The following is a 20,881-nucleotide window of genomic DNA, read 5'->3' as shown; positions in this document are numbered from 1 at the left end:
CTTGGAATTATTTTCCAATAACATTTATCCACATATATAACCTCACGTAAACCCTAGCATACAATTCCATAAATATTACTAAACCTTCATCAAAGTACTAAAATAATTCAAACTCAACATGAAATAAGAGAACAAAAAGCACAACAAAAACCAGCAACAAGACGTCCACTGTCAAGAACCTGGCGCCCACACCAACACTACTGGAAGAGTGGCGCTCAATGCTAAAGATATCCCGCAGCGCCCCAAGAGCATTTGCTCTCAAGTTTGCATCGCTCAATTCCTAAAGGAAGCGCTCAACACCCAGATAATAGTGGGCTCTCCGGTTTGGCAACACAGAGCACCATTCAAGGCCACTTAGGGATGCTCAGCGTTATACCAGATGACAACAACCTATTTTACTTATTTTGGTGCACCTAGGATTCATACGAAAGCATGTTTTTAGATGCAAATGGAGTACCACATTATTCATTTAGATGGAAACAAGATGCACTAAACCAACCCAACCACTCACAAACCACTATAACCAATTCTACACTTTATAAATCAGAATTAGCAAATTAAGGGTATAAACAAGTCGTAATTGACTAAAAAACAAAACTCAAACCTTTAGTTTTAATACAAATTTACTGCTTTAGATTTTCACTTGTTAAAACTCCTAAAATGAACCAAAAACCTCAACTTATTGACTACTTACCAACTTAATAATATATATTTTCTTTTATTAACTAGAAGTCTAGACAAGCTTTAAATGACCCTACAATAAACCCAAACACTCATATTCTCCCAATTGACCATTACCTCAATTTCTCGCCTATCAAAACCCCATTTTTAGATAAAAAAATCAACCTATAACGTAGTCGATTCTCTACTTCTATATACCACGTCAGTTTTATACAATTTACACTCCAAAATAACAATATTCAAAAGATCATACAAGTATTAATTCATAATCATTCATAGCATCATGCATCAATTAGTCAAACACATGCATCAAAACACAATTATCACTAAACAACCCTTTTAAATTATAACAAAATCAATAGAAGAACATCAACCTTGCAATCTAGCAACCATAATTCATACTTCTTAATTTGAAAATAAAAAAAATCATTAGCTTCCCTTATTTGACAGAAGACCAAACAACTCTAGAAAGCCTAAAACAACTCTGACGTACAGAAGTTCCTATTTGCTCCTACAAATCACATAAACACGATTAGAATACACTTTTAGGACCACTGATCATGAAAGAAGAAAATGAAACTGACCAAAGAAAAGAGTAGAAAACCAACTTACTCTATTAAAAAAACTAGTTAGTTAAAGTTGAAGATCTCGTCGCTGTGATCACTTAGATTGTCTTTGATCTTCAAACAGATTAACACAAGAGTAGAACTCGTACAGAAAAACCAGAGAACTTTAGAAAAATAATTTTTAAAGAGATTATGAGTTTTAAAATATTGAAACTCATGTTATAATATGTTGAATAATATATTTATTTATAGAAAATGGTTAATGTATGATAACGCGAATCAATTTTTCACGAAGATAAAACAATTCCTTTTCAAATTACATTCCTATAAGAAGAGACGGTTTAAGAATTTTCCACGTATTATTTGACAATTATATTGAGTGAATTGATTTTAAATTTAAAATTCTGAAACAACTTTTTTAAAATTCTACAAACAAATAGAAAGTGTAGTTTATTTTAAAAATAAATAGTTTAGAGAAATAAAAATATTGAAAAAATATTTAAAAAGTGAAAAGAAATGTATTAATTATTTTGGTGGTTGAAGTTTGGTTATTAAGGTGATGGAGGAAATGATTGGAAAGTTGTGTTTCTCCTCTCTGGGAAAGTGAGTTTTGAGAAATAATGTATGTTTCTTTCTGTAATAATAATGGTCGGACCAGCTATGAGAGAAATATAAGAATATTAAGTGTAGATTTGAGTTGGAGCGGTTGAAGGTAGTAGCTAGAACTTTTGTGGAGAAGAAAGAAGGTACGTGCGTGCATGTGGTGAAATAATAGAAGCATGTGTGCATGGTCACCTTCTTTAGAATTGCGAATACTCTAAGGAACTCCTGTGGTCCAATTTCATTGACAATGGAAGATGCAACATTTTCTTTACTTTGGAAGTTAATGGATAACCACTTTCTAATTAGATTTTTCTACACTATCCTACATATACATCAACCTAATAACATTTTTCTCATACCTATATTTCTTTCTGCCTTCTTCTATAATTTTTCAATGAATTATTTGTGTAAAAATGTATGCTCACATAGTGAACATGTTTGAATTTGCATGATGGTGGATGAGTTTACAAAATCCAATTATTTATCCATCCTTCCTATCACATCAACAAGCGGATTAGACACGTGGCCTCTTCCTTTTGGTGTGTTATCTTGCATCTTCATGCTATTATTATATTAACTAAACTAATCCTGCTTTCTAATTATTGTAAAAGGATTGATTAAGCCTACTTATAGTTTTTTTTGGAGGGAAAATAATAGTGATTTTCTATGGAAGATATTTGTATATATATACACGTTTAGGTTTTGTTTCTTCTTTACACAACAAAAGTGAGAGTAGCGATAATAGATGAATCATCACATTCACGGCAGATATTTGGTTTCAATATTCAGTTTCCATAACACTTTTCAGTTTCACTATTAAATTATTATTAACACTTTTATTAGGTAATTTAGAAAATCTATATTAATTATTTTATTTTATTTGTAATTTATTTTTAATATATACATTTTATTATTATTTATCTCTAATTTATAATTATTTGGTTTTTTATTTAGCTTTATTTAATATATATATATATATATATATATATATTATAATTTATTAAATATTTGATATTAAAATTTTTATTATCATGATATTAAATTTTGTTAATGTTATTTTTTTATATAAATGTTATCAAATCAACATTTAAAATAATAAATATGTGCATAATATATTTCCTTCTTGACAGTGATAAAACAAAAAAAAATTATATATAAAAATAAGTATAAGTTTTAATTTGAAAATGAATATAAAATAGTCACTACAAATTAGATGCATTTATTTATATTTTGTATATATTCTCTTTTAGAATTTATGTCTCTCTAACTAGGGATTTTGTTTCCTTCACATTTGTTTTTTTACCACTCCAAAATATTTGTTACCAATGGAAGTATATTATACGTATATAAACTCATGTCTATCTCTTATTTTATCTGGTGTGAGACTTTGTTTGTACCTTCCAACAATTATTCTCTTATTCAATTATTCTTTTATTCAATTATTCTTTTACATGAGGTAAATAATAAAAACTATATAATCATTATGCATTCTTAATTTGAGCAAAATATTTGTAATTTGAAATGTAAAATTCACATGAGCAAATGTTTGAAAAATACTATAATAATTGCCTAGATAATTCAGTTTTTTAAATTTAAAATTGATATTAACACATCCTTACATTGACATATATGTATTATCCTATGTTACTCTCAATATATCCGCACAAAGAAATAAAATTAAGATTCCTACGAACGGTTCAGTCTACGTTGCATGGAGAAGGAAGTAAATGTGTGAATAATTTGTATGAAATATGGCTTTTCATTAATTTCATGGCTTACTTTTTTGTATTACACATCACTTTTTCAAAAGTAGATTTAGATTACTTAAATATAAACATTTTAAGTGGATATTTCTTAATTTGATCCTCCACAATTTATTTGTATTATAATTGTGTTTTTCTTTCAATAAATATTATAAATAAACTCATAATTATCAACATACTCTTAATATAAAATTAAGTTTTTAAAATAATATATAATAATAATAAATAAATTTCTATAAATGTCTTTAAAAATATATATTATATTTGATTTACAATAACAATTTAAATTGCCATGTAAATTTGATTTCAATTATTAATAATTTCCTCATACTAATTGACGTCTAATTAAGGGATGAAAAAAAAACAAGAATTTCACTAGTGTAAGACTATTTTGATATTTTGGATATATAGTTCATATATACACAATTCAAAGACCAAAACATAATCTCAAATAATAAATTTTTATATGGAGTTAAAGTGACCTATATAATACATAGTAAAAAAACATTATCCTATTTGGGCAGATCTCCCGGAACCCGGAAAGCCATTATCTTCAAGCAAAGTCTTAATTGTATTTTTTTTATCACTACTTAAAAAAAAGTTTCCTGCCAATTTTTTTAAAACTTTTTCTTAGATAATACTTACAATTTTGCTATAAATAATAATTTGCAAGAAATTGTTATCAATTTTTTTATAAAATATTTTGCATAAAATACTTGCAAATCTTTTATAAGTTTGTAAGAAATAATTATCGCGAAGAAATTATCTGTCACTTAAAATTCTTAGAAAAATAGTAAAATAAAGTTTTTTCTTACAAAATTTTATAAGAATAAAATATGAAAACTTTTAGTGTTTTGATCGAGTCAATTTGATCTCAAACTACAAAAAATTAATTAAACCTAAAGAAAAAAAAGTTTAAATCAATGTTAGTTAAAAGTTTAAAATATTTCATCTAATAGATTCTTTTGATTGTAAAAAGCAAGAGAATCAAATATGATAATTACTAAATTGACAGTAAAAACAGTTCCACGTATATTTTGAAAAGAGTTTAGTTTTGAAAGATACTTAGGATTTATAACTTGAAGGTGCTGTTGTTGTCGATTTGTGTTGAGTGAAATGTGGAGAAAAGTAATAAAATATGAATTAATGATGTACGAAGGAAGATTCCTAGAAGATGAAAAGGAATAAAAAAGGTTTATCTGTACCTTACGCTACAACAAATAATAATCAGACAAATACTAATTATTTGCACCATCTTCACAAAACGACACTAACTCTCTTCTTAATCAACTTAAATACCACATTCTACTTAATTATTATTTCATCATGATGTCATCGCTTTGTAAATTTTATTCATTTTTAATAAAAATAACTTATACAAATATACATATGTTGTTTTTAAATAAAATACTTAGTCTTTTTAGGAGGTGCTTGTAATTATTGTTAACATTAACAAAAAAAATCAAAACAAAAATAAATTTGAAAGATTTAATTCTTATTCACAAGAAAGTTTCCTGACATCAATTAATAAAATCCTAATTTATAAGAGTGACTTAGAAAATAATATTCTAACAATTTAAACCACAAAATAACTCATAATAGCATCAATAAAAAAAACTTAGTTAAGATGAAAAAAATAGTTATTTTGACATTGTGTTGATCTTAGTCAAACCAATGATATTCCAATAAAAATTAATACAAAAATGTTAATTTTAGAATATAGTAAAGAATTTTAAATTCTTAACTTTCAAGTAAAATTTAAAATTATGTAACTTGAAGTAATTCCATTACACTACCGAAAATTTTAAAATTTAAATCTTTAAAATTTCTTACTAATTAACATATTTTTTCATAAATATTTTAATTTTTTTACAAAAATAAATTACAGTCTTAAAATTGTCTATTCAAATCACACTGTAAACAAATATTATTGAATAATAACTTGGAGTCTAAAAATATTATCCAAAGATAAAATTCATTAGTCATTGTTTATGATTTCTTTGCTATTTCATTATTTCAAATTGCAGCAGATTTAGAATTTTTGGGATTATTTAAAAATATATTTAATATCTAAAAAATTGGAATTAAATACAATAAGTTTTTTAGAATATATAGGTGTTGGTGTTTGAGTGAATTGTAGAAAAAAAATACAATTGCAAAATTATTTCATTTATAAAGAACTTGGGTTGATAGTTTCTTTTGGCAAGGGTTGTCTTCATTTTTATAATGAATATTCATTTTCATTTTAGTTGCAAATGTTTTTATGATCTTGTTTTGATTAAATTTTTATAGTCATTCATGGGATAGAATTCCTTGTTTAGTCACAGTTTGACATTTGAGTGAGAGATGAATGTCGAAAATATCTCTCTTATCCATAACTATTAACTCTTAGTCAGTGGTTTAAGCGATAGATTTCGGCTGGAATCTAAAATTTATAGTTTGTTGTCTCAAATATTATATATATATATATATATATATATATATATATATATATATATATATATATATATATATATATATTATTTATATTTATATTTATATTTATATTATTGGTCATTTTTAATATGTGAATGTTAAGCTCTTTATGTTAAGAATATGAATGATACAATAATGTATTTGATATCTTGATGAGTATAATTTATTTTGCTAGCTTAATCTTATGCTTGTTATTTTTTTTGTTTTTTGCAATTGTATTTAGTATGTGAGCAAACGATATGATATGCAGGTAGGTAACAGTACTGGAGTAAGAAATTACAAACTCCACGTAAGGTGTTTCCTATAATAGATTATTCCAATTAAATTAAACTTCTTAAATAAGACAACATTCCAATGAATATTCAATATGCTAAGCATTTTATAGGATAAATTCAGAATCAAATTAAAACAAATTGTTTTTTTCCAAAGTTTAGAATGACAGTCTAGTGTTTCGTTAAGTGGGTTTGGATTTAGGAAAGAACAAAAGACAAGTTCAATGTAAAAATGAACTATAATGCATTCGACAACAAAAAAAACTCCACTCATTCAAACTTTAAAGACGAAATTTTGAGATTATCTTCTTATAAGCTTTCTTTGAACCATTAAATAAAAAAAAAGCATGATTGTGTTCTTATATAACCGAATGTATCACACACAAATGTCATTCATGTATACATTATCATGTATCCGTTCTTCGAGCCTCCTATTTTTGTTATTGAAAAGGAGAAATACATACCAACACTCAAGTCAGTACTTGGTCAAAAATTTCTGGTCAAATCTCAATTAATGCAAAAAAGTTATTAGCAAATCATTATTAATGCGCTATTTATAGTGTCTAACCCTTGACCATGAGCCTTGACTATGAGTTCATTCAAATGGATCACAACTTATGGACTTATTAACCCTGAAGCCTAATATCCAAATTACCTGTTAAGCGAGACTCACTTTTGGCTAAGTCATCCCATATTGCACCCTCAATAGACCATATGAGATATCGACACGCGGTGTCCGGTCTCCAACATCCGATCCCTGGTACTTGATCTCAACTATAGATCTTGATTGGTAATATACAATACATCAGTCCCCTAGTTTTTTTTATGGCTGGAAGGTATGCAAAGAATGTCAATACTTTTCCTGTAATTGAAGCAATGCATCGGTTCGAGTAGTAGTCTGAATGTTTTGAATTTTCAAAAGAAATTCCCCACTAGTCTGGATTAAGTCTTTCATGTAGTTTTCCATCAGCTACCCGCTAGTCAGAGTTGAACATTTCATGAAATGTGTACTATATATGGCTAGAGACCTATTAGTCTTGTCAATCAAGGTCTATAGCTTAGGTGTAGCTAAGACTGGCACTTGGGATTGAATGTCGGATGCCGGAGACCGAGCATCGCGTGTCAATATCTCCTATGGTCTATTAAGAGTGCAGAGTGGAAGGATTTAGTCAGAGGTGAGTCTCGCTTAACAAGTATTTTGGCCATTGGACTTCAGGATCAATGGTCCCCTAAGTTGTGGTCCATTCGAAAGAGTCCATGATTTACGAGATAAATACTATAAATAGCACATTAATGATGATTACTATTTACCTTTTGCATTAATTGATATTTGACCAGTCAAATAATAACTTAAGTATTTTAGAATCTTTTATAAATATTCTTCTTTGAAACAAGAGACTTTGAAGACGGAAAGAATATTTTTGCCTATTACATGAACATGAATAAAAATACTCAAAAGTTTAACTATCAATTCCTATATTAGGAAAGATATTGGTAAACTAATTATACATGAACGTGGATTATGAAAAAAAAGAGTATAGTTTGGATCTACAATCTCGAAATTTTAGTTTGGACTTTTAGTGAAGGAGTTATTGAACTTTAGTTTGGATTTTCACTTTAGGGTAGGTTTTCTCCTGTCGTCTTTTCCTTTTAGATGACACATTATTTTGAATTAACTTTATGATTTGATGGATATGTTTTGGGCTTTGAAGTGATCTAAGAATCCCTAGGATTCCTTACCAAAGTTTGATTTAATTAAAATTATACTAAAAGGTGTTCAAAAACATAATTATGGCACTTAAAGTGAAATTTTCATTCACACGTTTTTGTGTAAAATGATATTTCTTAGAGAGCAATATAATATATACATTAGGTTATAGAATATATGGATGACATATATTTAGACTATTAATAATCAGATAATATATCATGAAATGTGTTAGCTATGTATATTTATAAGATTTTTGTTTGGTGTATATATATATATATATATATATATATATATATATATATATATATATATATATTATAGTAATAATAATTTTATTATTTTTTGTTATTATAAAAAGAATTTACACATAAGTTTATTTGTTAGTTTTTGCTGATAAGAAATTGAATCAATAATTTTTTTTACTCTCTTTTCTAATTTTTTAGCACCAGATTAATCTTATAATTTTATTTTCAATAATTTATAATAAAATATATGTTTATAGAAAGTTTTAAAATCCATGATTATTAAGACAAATATGAATATAGTAAATTTTATGTTATATCAAATGTGTTTTCCTCCTTTATGACGTGATTTTGAAACCTAATTTTTTTTATACGGATTAGATTATTCTATTTATTTATGTTCGGTGTATAATCGGTGTTTCAATAAGGAAACACGTGTAGATGTGAGACAAACCAGTACCGAAAGTAAAAATATGTTTGAAAGATTTATTTTAAAAATTCATTCATTCACCTTTTATATAAATGAATATTAGTATGTCATAATAATTGAGATATATATGTAATTTGAGTTTGAAAAAATCATCTCATTTTTTATTAGTATTTTTAGTTAAATATATATAATTATATATGACATTTATTTATTTTATAATATGTGTTTTTTACATTTTTAAGAGACAATTGTTTCATTTTTTAACGCGTAATTTTCAACCGGGAAAACAATTTATTTATTTTAAAAAACTCAGATGTGTCGTTGAGAAGGATAAAAATAAAACAATACACGTGAGAGGAATTTTGGCAGCAGCATGCAGAATCCAGTCTCCTGAAAACGCGATTCTGTGAGCATAGGATGCCTCGGAATCAAAGTCCAACGGCAGAGTTTGTAGTTTTGCGCTTAATCTGTGGGTCTGACAAACGTTACGCTTTTCTTCTAACCACCACTTCACATAATGTAACGTGTGAACACAACGTCAGAAAATAGTAATTCATCATACCATTGGCTGATACAACAACCTTCATAGAGTATGTTGTGGAGATTTAGTAATTGCGCTGATTTGGTTCCTGATGATGCTGGTTACATTTGCTTCACCTACAAAAGAGTTGTTTAAAGGATGAAATGTTTATAGAAAGACTTTTATTACTATTTGGTCCTTGATATTATATATATAAAATAACATACAACGATGACGTGTATGATAAATGACGAATCTAGTTTATATTCTCAACTAAATCGAAGGTATTTTTCACAATATTTCTTGAGAATGATTTTAATTAAAATGTTGTCACAATATTATAATTTTTTCTTATTTTTTTAATTCAGAGTGTAATTGTCACATCACGTTTTCAAGAGAAGTCACATACATACTAAATACGTTTTTAGGATCGTTTATGTATACCTATTTCGGGTTTGTTATATAAATCTTATTTAATTTGTCACTGCTTAATATTTTAATCTACCTCACAATGTGAAAGTATTGTCTTATTAAGTGAAAATAAATGAGTTTTTACTTCAAAAATGACTAAGAGGATGAGTATGATCAAGTTTGCACTTGCTCTGCTATTATATATGTTAATTTATAAAGGGAAACACCAACAAAGGCCACACACACATTTCTCATAGCCTGAAAATATCATCATATATGTGTACACACACATCTCACATCATATTGACAAAGCCACACACGCTGTACATAGCTTGAAGAAATCATTATCTATGTGTACACACACATGTCTCACATCACTACATTTCTTACACTAATCACTGCATATTAACCATCAATTCTATATCTTGACATACATAATTAAAAATAATAACGAGTAATGGAATAGAAATATATGAAATATAAGAAATCACTAAGTGAAGATACATTACATCAAACTTTGATGAATAAGGGAGTTAATTACTCCTTCTAAGCACTATAAAAGAGATAAATAATAAAAATAATGATGATGAGTTAACGACCAAAATCAAGTCATTACTAAATAAAAATATTTATTACAAAAGTGTAAATCTATATATTATGTATTTATAGTCCTCCAATATTTCAAATATTTTTTTTGAATAAAAACATTTCTTATTAACGACAAGGTACAGTTGAATACATGAACACATGAACACATCAATGTATACTTATGTTCATTCCTATTTACAACATCACAAACTCACTCTCAATCCTCGTTACTACTTATGAAATGTCTACTCTTGTAAAAAAAAAAAGGTTATCAATATCTCACTAAATAAATTAAACAAACAAAATAATAAATAAAAATAAAAATAAAGTTATGAACCCTTCACTAAATACATTAAGTAAAAGGGGAGACACAATTGAAGCATGGAGCAACTGCCAAGAACTTTGGGAGGGTGTGCATCTTCTCTTTATTTTTTTCCTTATATCTTTAATTTGTAGAATCCTAAATTCTCCACCATGAAGAATTATTCTTATTTGTTAAGATTAATTGTAAAACATGGAACTCTTTTGTAATTTTGTGTTATTAATGATATATGTTTTTCCAATTCATGTTAATATTCAATTTCTATATTTAATACTTGATGTGGATTGTTCCCATGCATGATTTGTGATTCTTGGGATGTTGGAAAATATACTTAGAATCTAGACTTGAAATTAAATGTCTATTAGGTGCTTGTATCTAGGAATAAAACTTGATTCATTTCTAATTTTAGACTCTTAAACTTAATGTATGGTTGCTTGCTTGTTGAGGATTCAAGAGATTAAAACTTAATAAGTTATCATTGGCTCAGAGTCACTAGGGATATGATTTGAGTATGCTTATGAGTTTATTTTGACATGAATATGAATTGAGATGATTATTAAGGCATGAGAATAAAGTGGTTGAACTCTAATCTTAACAAATTGTAAATAATTTGTTACATTTCCTTGTACACCAATTGTTTGATGAAAATATAAAAAAAAAAATTATTGTGTTTTTATGAACTTTGTGGTCTAATTGAGTTAGAGTGCAAGAGTTGTTGAGTGTTGCACAAGTCCCTTGGGAGAGAAGATATTTTTCACTTGCTATGCTATGATCGATGCACTTGTCGTTGGTTTAGCATACAACAATAATTCATTATACAACTCAATTTCACAAACCAACTATCATACAAGCCTACAATTGTTAATTATAAGTTGTCTATCAATGAAAATCAAAGTACTTTAGCTTCCCTTATCTTTTTAAAGGATCAAACCGTTTTAAGAGTACTAAGATAGCTCCAACAACTCAAAGAACTTTATATACTCCTACAAGCCACAAAAACATGATTGGAGCATATGGAGGACTCAGATGACACATGCAACCACAACTCATGCATCAGAAAATGCACAAACTAGAAGAAAAAGCAGAAACTAACTTACTATTTTACAAGAACTGATTGAACAGACTTGAAGACCCCACCTCAGTGATCACTTAGGTGTTCTATAATCTTCAAACATATGAACTATATGGGTTGGAAGACTTTGAGAGAGTGTAGATGGTTATTAGAGAAAGAGTTTTAAAGATATATTATTATTTTAAAGTAAAATGAATGGATAAGACAACTATAAAAAATTAAAATTATAAAATTTCATTGGAGTACTTCTATTACTTAAAACTGAAGGAATTAAAATTTCACTTAATAAGTAAAAATTTGAAAATATTTATATATTTTAAAGTAATATTTTTGTTTTCATAGTAGATTTCCTTTGATTAAGGTTATGATAGATTTAGTTCAATATAATGTGGATCAATCTAACTTAGTTTAATATTATCACAATTTATGTTTTAGCTTAACTTGATTTAGCTTAACTTGATTTAGCCAAACATGATCTAAGTATCATATAGGTCTAACTTGATTTGGACTTTGCTTGAGCTTGACCGGAATGAGCTTGAATCGACATGGCATAGTTCAACTTGGTTGAACATGATTTTACCCTAACTCAGCTTGACTTGGAACTGAGTTGACTCGACTTGATTTAAGTTCAACTTGACTCAACTTGACCTAAGCTCAACTTGACTTGATCTTGATAGAGTAAGGTCCGTTTTGGCATTGAAAAGCTAAGACTCATATGCACATAACCCAACTTGACTAAATGTGGGTTGATCTCTGCTCGACTTGACTTAGGGTAAACAGACTCAACTTTACCTAGGTTCAAGTTAATATAAACAACTTAACTCTCTTAAGCAGACTTAACTCGGCTAGGGTTGGGCACACTTAGTTTGATCTGACTTGACTTGGTATTGATTGGGTTAGGTCAAACCATGTCTTGATCGATCAACCAAACTTGGTTAAACGTGGGGTGACTCCAACTCAGATGAATATATATCAGTCTTGACTTAATTTAATGTGGGAGACCTCAACTAAGCTCCACTTGGCTCAGAATAACCTAGACTAATAGGTTCAAGCTGACTCAATTTGATTAAAGATCGAGTTGACTCTACTTGATTTTGGTCCAAATCAACTTAGCTTGACGTAAGTCTAGGTAACTCAACTTGACCTAAACTTAGTCAAACTCAACTCGATTTGAGTCAATTTAACTTAACTTTAACTTAATATGATTCAGTTTTACCTTACATGAGTTTGAGTTAGTACTATCTTATTCTGGTATGACGAATATAACATTAATAAATTAAAAATAAACTTGGTTAATAAAAATTGAAAATACTTTTTACAAATATAAAATAAAAAAATATTAAATTTTTTTTACTAGAAAATAACATCAATCAAGACCAATTAACAAAAATTACCAAAATTGATATTTTTTTATTTTTTAACAATTGTTTAATAGTTAAATAATTTTTTAATTTAATAGTAATTAAAATACTTTATCCAAAAATATTACAATTTTCTAAATTTAAATTACTTTATCTAAACAAAACACATAAAAACTAAAATAATTTAAATAAAATCAAATCAAATTTAATATACTTAAATATTTTAAAATTATAAAATTCTACATCCAAACCTAAAGTTACAGACTTTGTTATATTTAAACATTTATATTAATAAAATATGAAGAAAAGGAGGGAATTTTTGAACTTTAATTTTTTCTAAAAAAAAGTTAGAATTTTATTATTGATTTGATGTATAATTTAAAACACTGTGTTTTTTTCACGTTTATTTATCATAGGCTATTTAACATAAAAAGGTCTTATACCGTAATCATTAATCGTAACTTCTAGTTATGTTTAAAAAATAACTTTCTTTAATAAAGAACCACACTTAAAATGTGAGCTAGAAAAAATGTATAATATCTATTTTGGTTGGGAATGTTCGAAATAATTCCAATTTTCTTTTGTTGTTTAATGTAATTCTAAAGAATGTAATTTGTGTTCAACTTGGTCCTTTTTGTAAAGGTCGTTTAAATCGTTTGTGGCGTTGTGAGACATCTAGCCGTAATTGAACATCTGGACATCTGACCGTTAACGATTTAAACGACCGTTACAAAAAAGATCAAATTGAACACAAATTACATTCTTTAAGATAACATTAAACAACAAAAAAAATTGAAACTATTTTAAACATTCGCAATCGGGACCAAAATATACTAAGACATATTTCTTTCCTAATTTACATCATCAATTACTTAAAAATCGTTTTAGCAAGATTTTAAATAACTGAAAATAACTTTTGACAGAACATTTTTAGAGGATGATAATACAAAATTACGATTAAGATGTAATATAAAGATCTTTAAACAGTGGACATAATAATAAAATAAATAAATGTATGAAAATTAATAAAATTGTAAGGATAAAATTTATGATTTTGATTCACGTCATGCTCACGCACAATATTTGTTTTTAAATTGTATTGTTTTTCTTCTGCACTTAACCTACAATGACATGACTTTGTGTAGGCATGGGAACAGAAGAATCAAAAGATAAACCCAACCCTGTTCCTGCAATATTATTCACATGGAATTTCCTTTTTTTATATATAAATTTAATTTATTTAGATATTTCCAATCCAAATTTTACACTCAAATTTATTAAGATTAGAGTTATAATAATAAACAAATATTTTTTAATTTTTTTCATAAGAACAAATTTTCACTACACAAAGATGCTGTATACAAATTTTTCAACAACCAAAAATACTAGTTTATACTTTGTTTTGTGTATCACTCTTATTGTATTATGCTCTTCGACTTCAACAACCAACATGGTTGTGTCACTGTGTTTGTTAGATGGAAAAAAACATTTTAAAGACAAACCTTGTAAAACTGTCTCCCTGCACATTTTTAGAAAGAAAATAACAATAAAATATATTTCTTAATTTAGGTAAAAGTTAATTTTAATTTTAAAAGTATATTTTCCTTTTCTCTCAAAATTTTATATAAAAATATTTTTTTCAAACTAAACCTGTTTAAATTTTTAACGAGTAAACATATCACATGTATTTAATCATTCCAAATAAAAAAAAATGTAATTAATAATTTGAATGATCTATAACTATATTATACATAAAAGATGTGTCTTCTTTTACTTTTCTAATTTTATCCTGTTAATAATTATTTTTTAAATTTAAATAATTATTCATAATAACAAAAACTATTTTTTAGTCTTATTATTTTAGTAATTTAATTTAAATAATATTCATCATAAATAAAAAATTTATTAACTTTTTTATAATTTTAGTAACTACTTTTTTAAATTTAAACAATTACTCATAATAAAAAAAATATTTATATAAAACATTTTTTTATTTTAGTAACTAAAATTTATTTTATCTATAATTATACCTATAATTACATATCAATAATTATATATATTTTTGTTTTTTCAATTTTACTTTTAAAATTTAAATAATTTATACATATTTAGATGATAGATAATGATTGTGTTCATCCTAGTTAATCATAATAAAAATTAATAAACTAATGTTTAGTGTTCTCTAATCACAAATCATACTTTTCTAATCTGTTTAGATATGTAAGAAAAATCAAATAAAACTACTTTTAACTGTAAATCTTAACAACATATATATTTCTAACTTGATTTTGAAGGAACAATTTTAAAATATTATTCTGAAATTTGAATGATTTTGATTTAAATTTCCCGTTTTTAAAAATATTTTATTTAGGTAAATAAATTTGAATAAGAAACATGGAACCTGGGACCGCAAAGGCTGTGAGTCTTTATTTAGGTATGTGGTTGATAAAAAAAGGCAAAGCATGTCAAATACTAATCCCAGTCTCTAAGGAACTGTAGTTAAAAGTAGTTACTTTAAAGCATGTTCAAACACGGTGTTGGTTGTTAAAACAATTTTTTCTGAGAACTTTAGGTATATGAAGGAGTTAATACCACAATTACACTATCATCATCTATAATTGCAGAGAAGAATAGGAGAGTGAAAAAGTTTGGATTTTTTTTATGCCCTGTTGATGAAAGGATGGTTTAATTTATGGCAAGGTTTGGAGCAGGGATAAGAGAGGTTGGTCTTAAACTTATAAGGGGATATGTATATCAGATATACTTCACTCAATCACTTACTCACGGGAAGCGCGTTGAAGGAGATATGTATGTGGAGCTACTGTGGGCCCAGTTTTACCAAGTCGTAAAACGCGCTTATAATGGACCCAATGGCCTAAGATCTTCTTCTTCTTTCACCCACTTTAACTTAACCGTTTCTCTCTTCCCTTCCCCCTTACTCAACTCAATCATCACACAGTGATGGTGGCGTTGTCGCTGTTTGCACAATCAAAATCCAAAAGTGGCAGTAGATGACGAGAAAAGTTGAAGGCAGAGAAGCATCCCAGACGCAAACAAACTCGGACAATGGTTAGAAACATGACACCAAAGTACTAAAAAGTCGAATTACCAGAAGGAGAGAAGAAGAACGCACGCTGCACTCTCTACCCCCTTTTATCATTTTTTTTTTGGACCTTACCGTTCTTTTTCTTGTCCTTTTTGTTTCCTCCTTCTCTACCCTGTCGTATCCACACACTATATATGTAACTTTCTGCTCCCTTTCTTCTTCCTCTTTATATTTTTCCGCTCTCTGTCGCCGCATGTTGCTCGATTTTAATACCCAACAACACCGCCGCATACCCATTTTTTCTTTATTCCCTCATGTCGCTCAAGCGCCGCCCCGATGATGGCAAGACTCCAGACGACAAGCGGCGAAAGCCGCCTCCTTTCTCCAGGTTCGTGTCCCACTTGGAAATTCCCCAATTGGGTTTTTCAATTCCCGCTGAATGTGCCTTCTTTAGGTTCAATTTTGTTCTGGATGTCCCTGTCTAAATGCTCGCATGGGATCAGGGACTTGCAGGTGTTTGTTTAAATGTAGCGCAAATGTACACTTCAATTTATGTGCTGCTATGGATTGTTGAATAAAAATGGGAGTTATCTCAATAGCGAATGGAAATGGCAAATCAAACACATTAAGTTTGCCAAGTGGTATAATTTATTAACTAAACTGTGAAGTTTTTCTTTCTGACTTTGGTTGTAATGAATAATGTGTAGTGTGGTGCGTGACGTGATGAGATTACAATCACTCGGGCACTTGCTGGAGCCAATTCTTGAGCCATTGGTTCGTAAAGTGGTACGAATTTTACCTGTTATAACATTATGCATTACTTCATTTATTTATGTTTCTGATTTTCAATGTTCTTTTCTGTTTGTGCGGTTTCATGAAGATATGATCTGTTTATTATTCTTGGGTGGTTCTTGATGGTTTGTGGACATGTTTGTGCTTCTTGGAATAATTGAATTCATTTAATCAGACAATTAAAGTATTGCTTGTGAGTACCACCATGCTTGCCGCCGCAGATAACTTGTGTTGCATTCACCTTGTTGGCCCAACACCAAGTGCCACAATTCCCCATTATGGAAAACTTCAGACTACTTTCCAACCAAACCTTTTTCCATATAAAATCGACTGATATAGAATTGAGTGACTATTGAATTTTGAGGATTGACACAGAAGACTCACAAACCAAAGATATGCAGTGACTATTGAATTTTGAGGATTGTCACAGAAGACTCACAAACCAAAGATATACTTTAGACCTACTTTGATTTGACTTGTTTCAAAACCTGTCATTGGACTTAAATAACTTTGATGTACTGAGACAAGTTTGGAAATATTTAATTTGATAAAATTAAGCTACTCACCTAGTTTTCTAGACTTAATCTATAAATAAAATGAAAAACCAGGAAACGCGAAGGGAAAGTAAACACTTGAAGAACTTTACCTGGTTGAATTTGTGCTCGTGCACTTATCTCCTAAGATGGCAACCTTGCTTTTTGGTCTTTGACTGGGACGATCATGTGGAGGACTTACAAAAGCTGAATTTTATGCTTCCATTATTTTTCCTGTATCTTGAAAGCATATATACTGATTTACACAAACAAAATACTCGTTCTTTTAGGTTGTTTATTTCATAATTTGACCCTGCACCCTGCTTATTATATTTGTGATATTTGTGAGATAAATGAACCAACAAGATGAAGTACTGTTCATATTGGGAAATTAGTGCTAAGTCCAGTAATGCAGCAAAACAGAATTCCTTTCTAGGACATTAATATCGAACAATTGGATGTGTTTTTTTAAGGGAAATCCTATGTTAATTCTCTCTCTCTCTCATCTGAGGTAGCATGCTTAGACTTTGATCCTATAAATGTTAGTTCCACTTTTACTGATAGTTGATGTCAGACACCAATCAATATGTGGTCTCTTTACAGGTTAAGGAAGAAGTTGAAGCAGCCCTAAAGAGACATTTAACCTGCATGAAACAGTAAGAAATAATCTCCTGCTGATTATATAAATTCCCATAACCTGGACGTGGTATTGAGCTAAAGGAATGGACTGGAACAATATGCTATAACTGAATTATTTGAAATTGTTTAGCTTGACTGAAATTCATTCTCAGGCATCCTTTTTACTTGTTTTCAGGACCTGTGGAAAGGAATTGCATACTACTGAATTAAGAAATTTGCAGCTGCAGTTTGAAAACAGCATTTCTCTGCCTGTCTTTACTGGAGGTCGGATTGAAGGAGAAGATGGTTCTAACCTAAGAATAAGTTTAGTTGATGGCCTAACTGGAGAGGTTGTCTGTACAGGACCGGAATCGATGGCTAAGGTGGAAATTGTAGTTCTTGAGGGTGATTTTGAAGAAGAAAGTGATATTTGGATGCCCGAAGAGTTCAAGAGCAATATTGTGAGAGAGAGGGAAGGAAAAAAGCCCCTTCTTACAGGAGATGTAATTTTATATCTTAAAGATGGTGTTGGTATGGTGGGTGAAATTTCGTATACAGATAATTCAAGCTGGACAAGGAGCCGCAGGTTCAGGCTTGGGGCAAGAGTTGTGGACAACTTTGATGGTGTTAGAATAAGAGAAGCAAAGACAGAATCATTTATTGTCAGAGATCACAGGGGAGAATGTGAGTATTTATATCTGTTTAGACGTATCAAGATCTAATGTTTGCAGATGCTATCAAAATTTATCTTTTAGACTAATTTTGAACTCTAGAAGGCTGAGATGTTTATGATATGGAACAAAAAGAAACATTGAACAACTCGAAAATGTATGCAATTGACATAATGTCGTGATAGGTTTGCTTAACATCTTTTTATGTGGAGAATATAGTAACAAAAAACCAGGACACATGCTGTTTACTTGTCCTGATTTTTTAATCTGATATTTCCATGATTTTCCTTTTGGTGTAAAATCAATTATTGATCTGCATTCTATATTTCTTTTTTGGAAATGAATTGAAAGTCTAAAAAACCAAATCCCTTGATTACAGTAGATATATATAATAGAACATATTTGAGCATTTCAAGCCACTTGTCAAAGCAAGAGAGGAATTTAAACTTAGTTTGAATATCTGATTTTTGGCTGCAGTGTATAAGAAGCACCATCCTCCTAGTATGTCTGATGAAGTTTGGAGATTGGAAAAGATAGGCAAGGATGGAGCTTTCCACAAACGTTTGAGTCGGGAAAAGATCCTTACTGTTAGAGAGTTTCTCACGCTTCTCAATCTGGATCCAGCAAAGCTGCGCAGTGTAATAATTTAAAGTGTTTTTTTTAAACTTTCAAATTGTTTTTATAGATTGTCATTTGAAGGGTTTTGGCAATAACATTCATTGGCACTGTTTAGTTTTCACCAGTTATGTTAACTGTCAAGGCATTTAGATTAGCTTTGTAATCATCAAATCAGAAACCTCCAAGGTACATTGATGAGGACATCCCATTCTGTTCCTGTCACTAGCTTGATTAGGCTCTATGGGAGAATCATTTTATAAAACATATAAGATCTTATTCTCATCCTCTTATAAAAGTAAACCACTCCTTTGATTAACCAAAGTTCTGGATGGTAAACATTCTAATAATTTATAAAAATAGTCAAGTCTTTGGTTTCACTTGGGCAAATGAATAAATTCATTGATTGGAAATGTGCAGATACTGGGCACTGGGATGTCTGCAAAGATGTGGGAAGTAACTGTGGAGCATGCTCGAACTTGTGTACTTGATACAACTAGGCACGTGTACTTCCCTTCTAATTCTCAACAACATGGTGTGGTCTTCAATGCTGTGGGACAAGTCACTGGACTGCTTTCTGAATGCGAGTATGTCACAGTAGATAAGCTGTCTGAAATTGAAAAGGCATTTATCCCTCATCACCTATTACTTGCTTTACTCTTTCCTTCTCTTATTTCTCTTTAATAATTGGCAATATGATTTTCCACCATCAGGTTGAGGCTCAAAGCACAGTTTCTATTGCATTGAGACAAGGGGAGAAATATACAACTTTTGAAGATGAAGATTCTCTCATGGATGGTTCTTCACACTTAACCAATGTACTTCACTCCCCAAGCTCTCCCAAGACTGAGGGATCAAGTGCCAACAAGCTTTTGGGTCCCCAAAAGACTGGAGGATTCAATTACCCCCAAACAAATGCCTCTTCTCCGGATATCATGTCATCCATTTATTCTGTTGGTGGAACCAGTAGCTTGGATGACTATTGCTTGCCTAGTTTCGACAACATGGGCCTCAGTTTTCCAGTCCAAGTCTCGAACTCTTTGATCTGTGACACTGATTCAATGGCTCATGCCTTTAGTGAGGAAGATCATCTGCAATTTTTTGATACTGATCTTCAATCTCACGTTGAGGCAGATTTACAGAGTGCTGTTGATAGCTTCATGCTCGCACGTTCTACGGCCAATGGTGGTGCGCAGAGGAGATGGAGAAAGGTATGCAACGTCCTAAAGTGGTTCATGGTTAGGAAACGAGGAAACCAAATACAGGTAAGGTTGTGAAGAATATGAAAGTTCAGTTACTAATGTACATTGCGCTCATAAATGCGCCAAAAAATTATTCCGCCCCTTTTAAAGAGAAAAAGTTATGGTTTCTCTTAGATGTAAATACATCTGTGCATTTGTTCTTAAAGCTTGCCAGATGTCATAGAATTGCTCTACCCTTTTGTTATTAATTTTGTAAATACTTGTATTTTACGGTCAAGAGAGGATTTCTGGTTGTTGGCAGATGCTTAGTAATTTCAAGATCCAGTTCCCTTTATTCTGGATCATATTTTTGTAACCATGTTGTCTAATAAAATCAGTTTTTTTTCC

The 20,881-nt window shown here is 29.3% G+C and overlaps 1 protein-coding gene across 1 annotated transcript; it reads left to right on the top strand.

The window, feature by feature from the left end:
- Nucleotides 1-15,850: 15,850 nt before the first annotated feature.
- On the top strand, nucleotides 15,851-20,881 carry LOC124820038 (Calmodulin binding protein-like protein). Its single transcript, XM_047291661.2, has 7 exons — nucleotides 15,851-16,451; nucleotides 16,771-16,849; nucleotides 17,992-18,044; nucleotides 18,203-18,690; nucleotides 19,155-19,315; nucleotides 19,713-19,916; nucleotides 20,006-20,881. Exons 1-7 carry the CDS (start codon nucleotides 16,378-16,380, stop codon nucleotides 20,567-20,569), a joined length of 1,623 nt encoding a protein of 540 aa, XP_047147617.2. The 5' UTR covers nucleotides 15,851-16,377; the 3' UTR covers nucleotides 20,570-20,881.

The sequence above is a fragment of the Vigna umbellata genome, chromosome 1 (genome assembly GCF_029865625.1).
Source record: "Vigna umbellata cultivar VRB3 chromosome 1, Vumbellata_1.0, whole genome shotgun sequence".
Taxonomy (NCBI): Eukaryota; Viridiplantae; Streptophyta; class Magnoliopsida; order Fabales; family Fabaceae; genus Vigna; species Vigna umbellata.
Note: the sequence above shows the minus strand (reverse complement) of the source record. Positions and strands in the feature narration are given on the sequence as shown.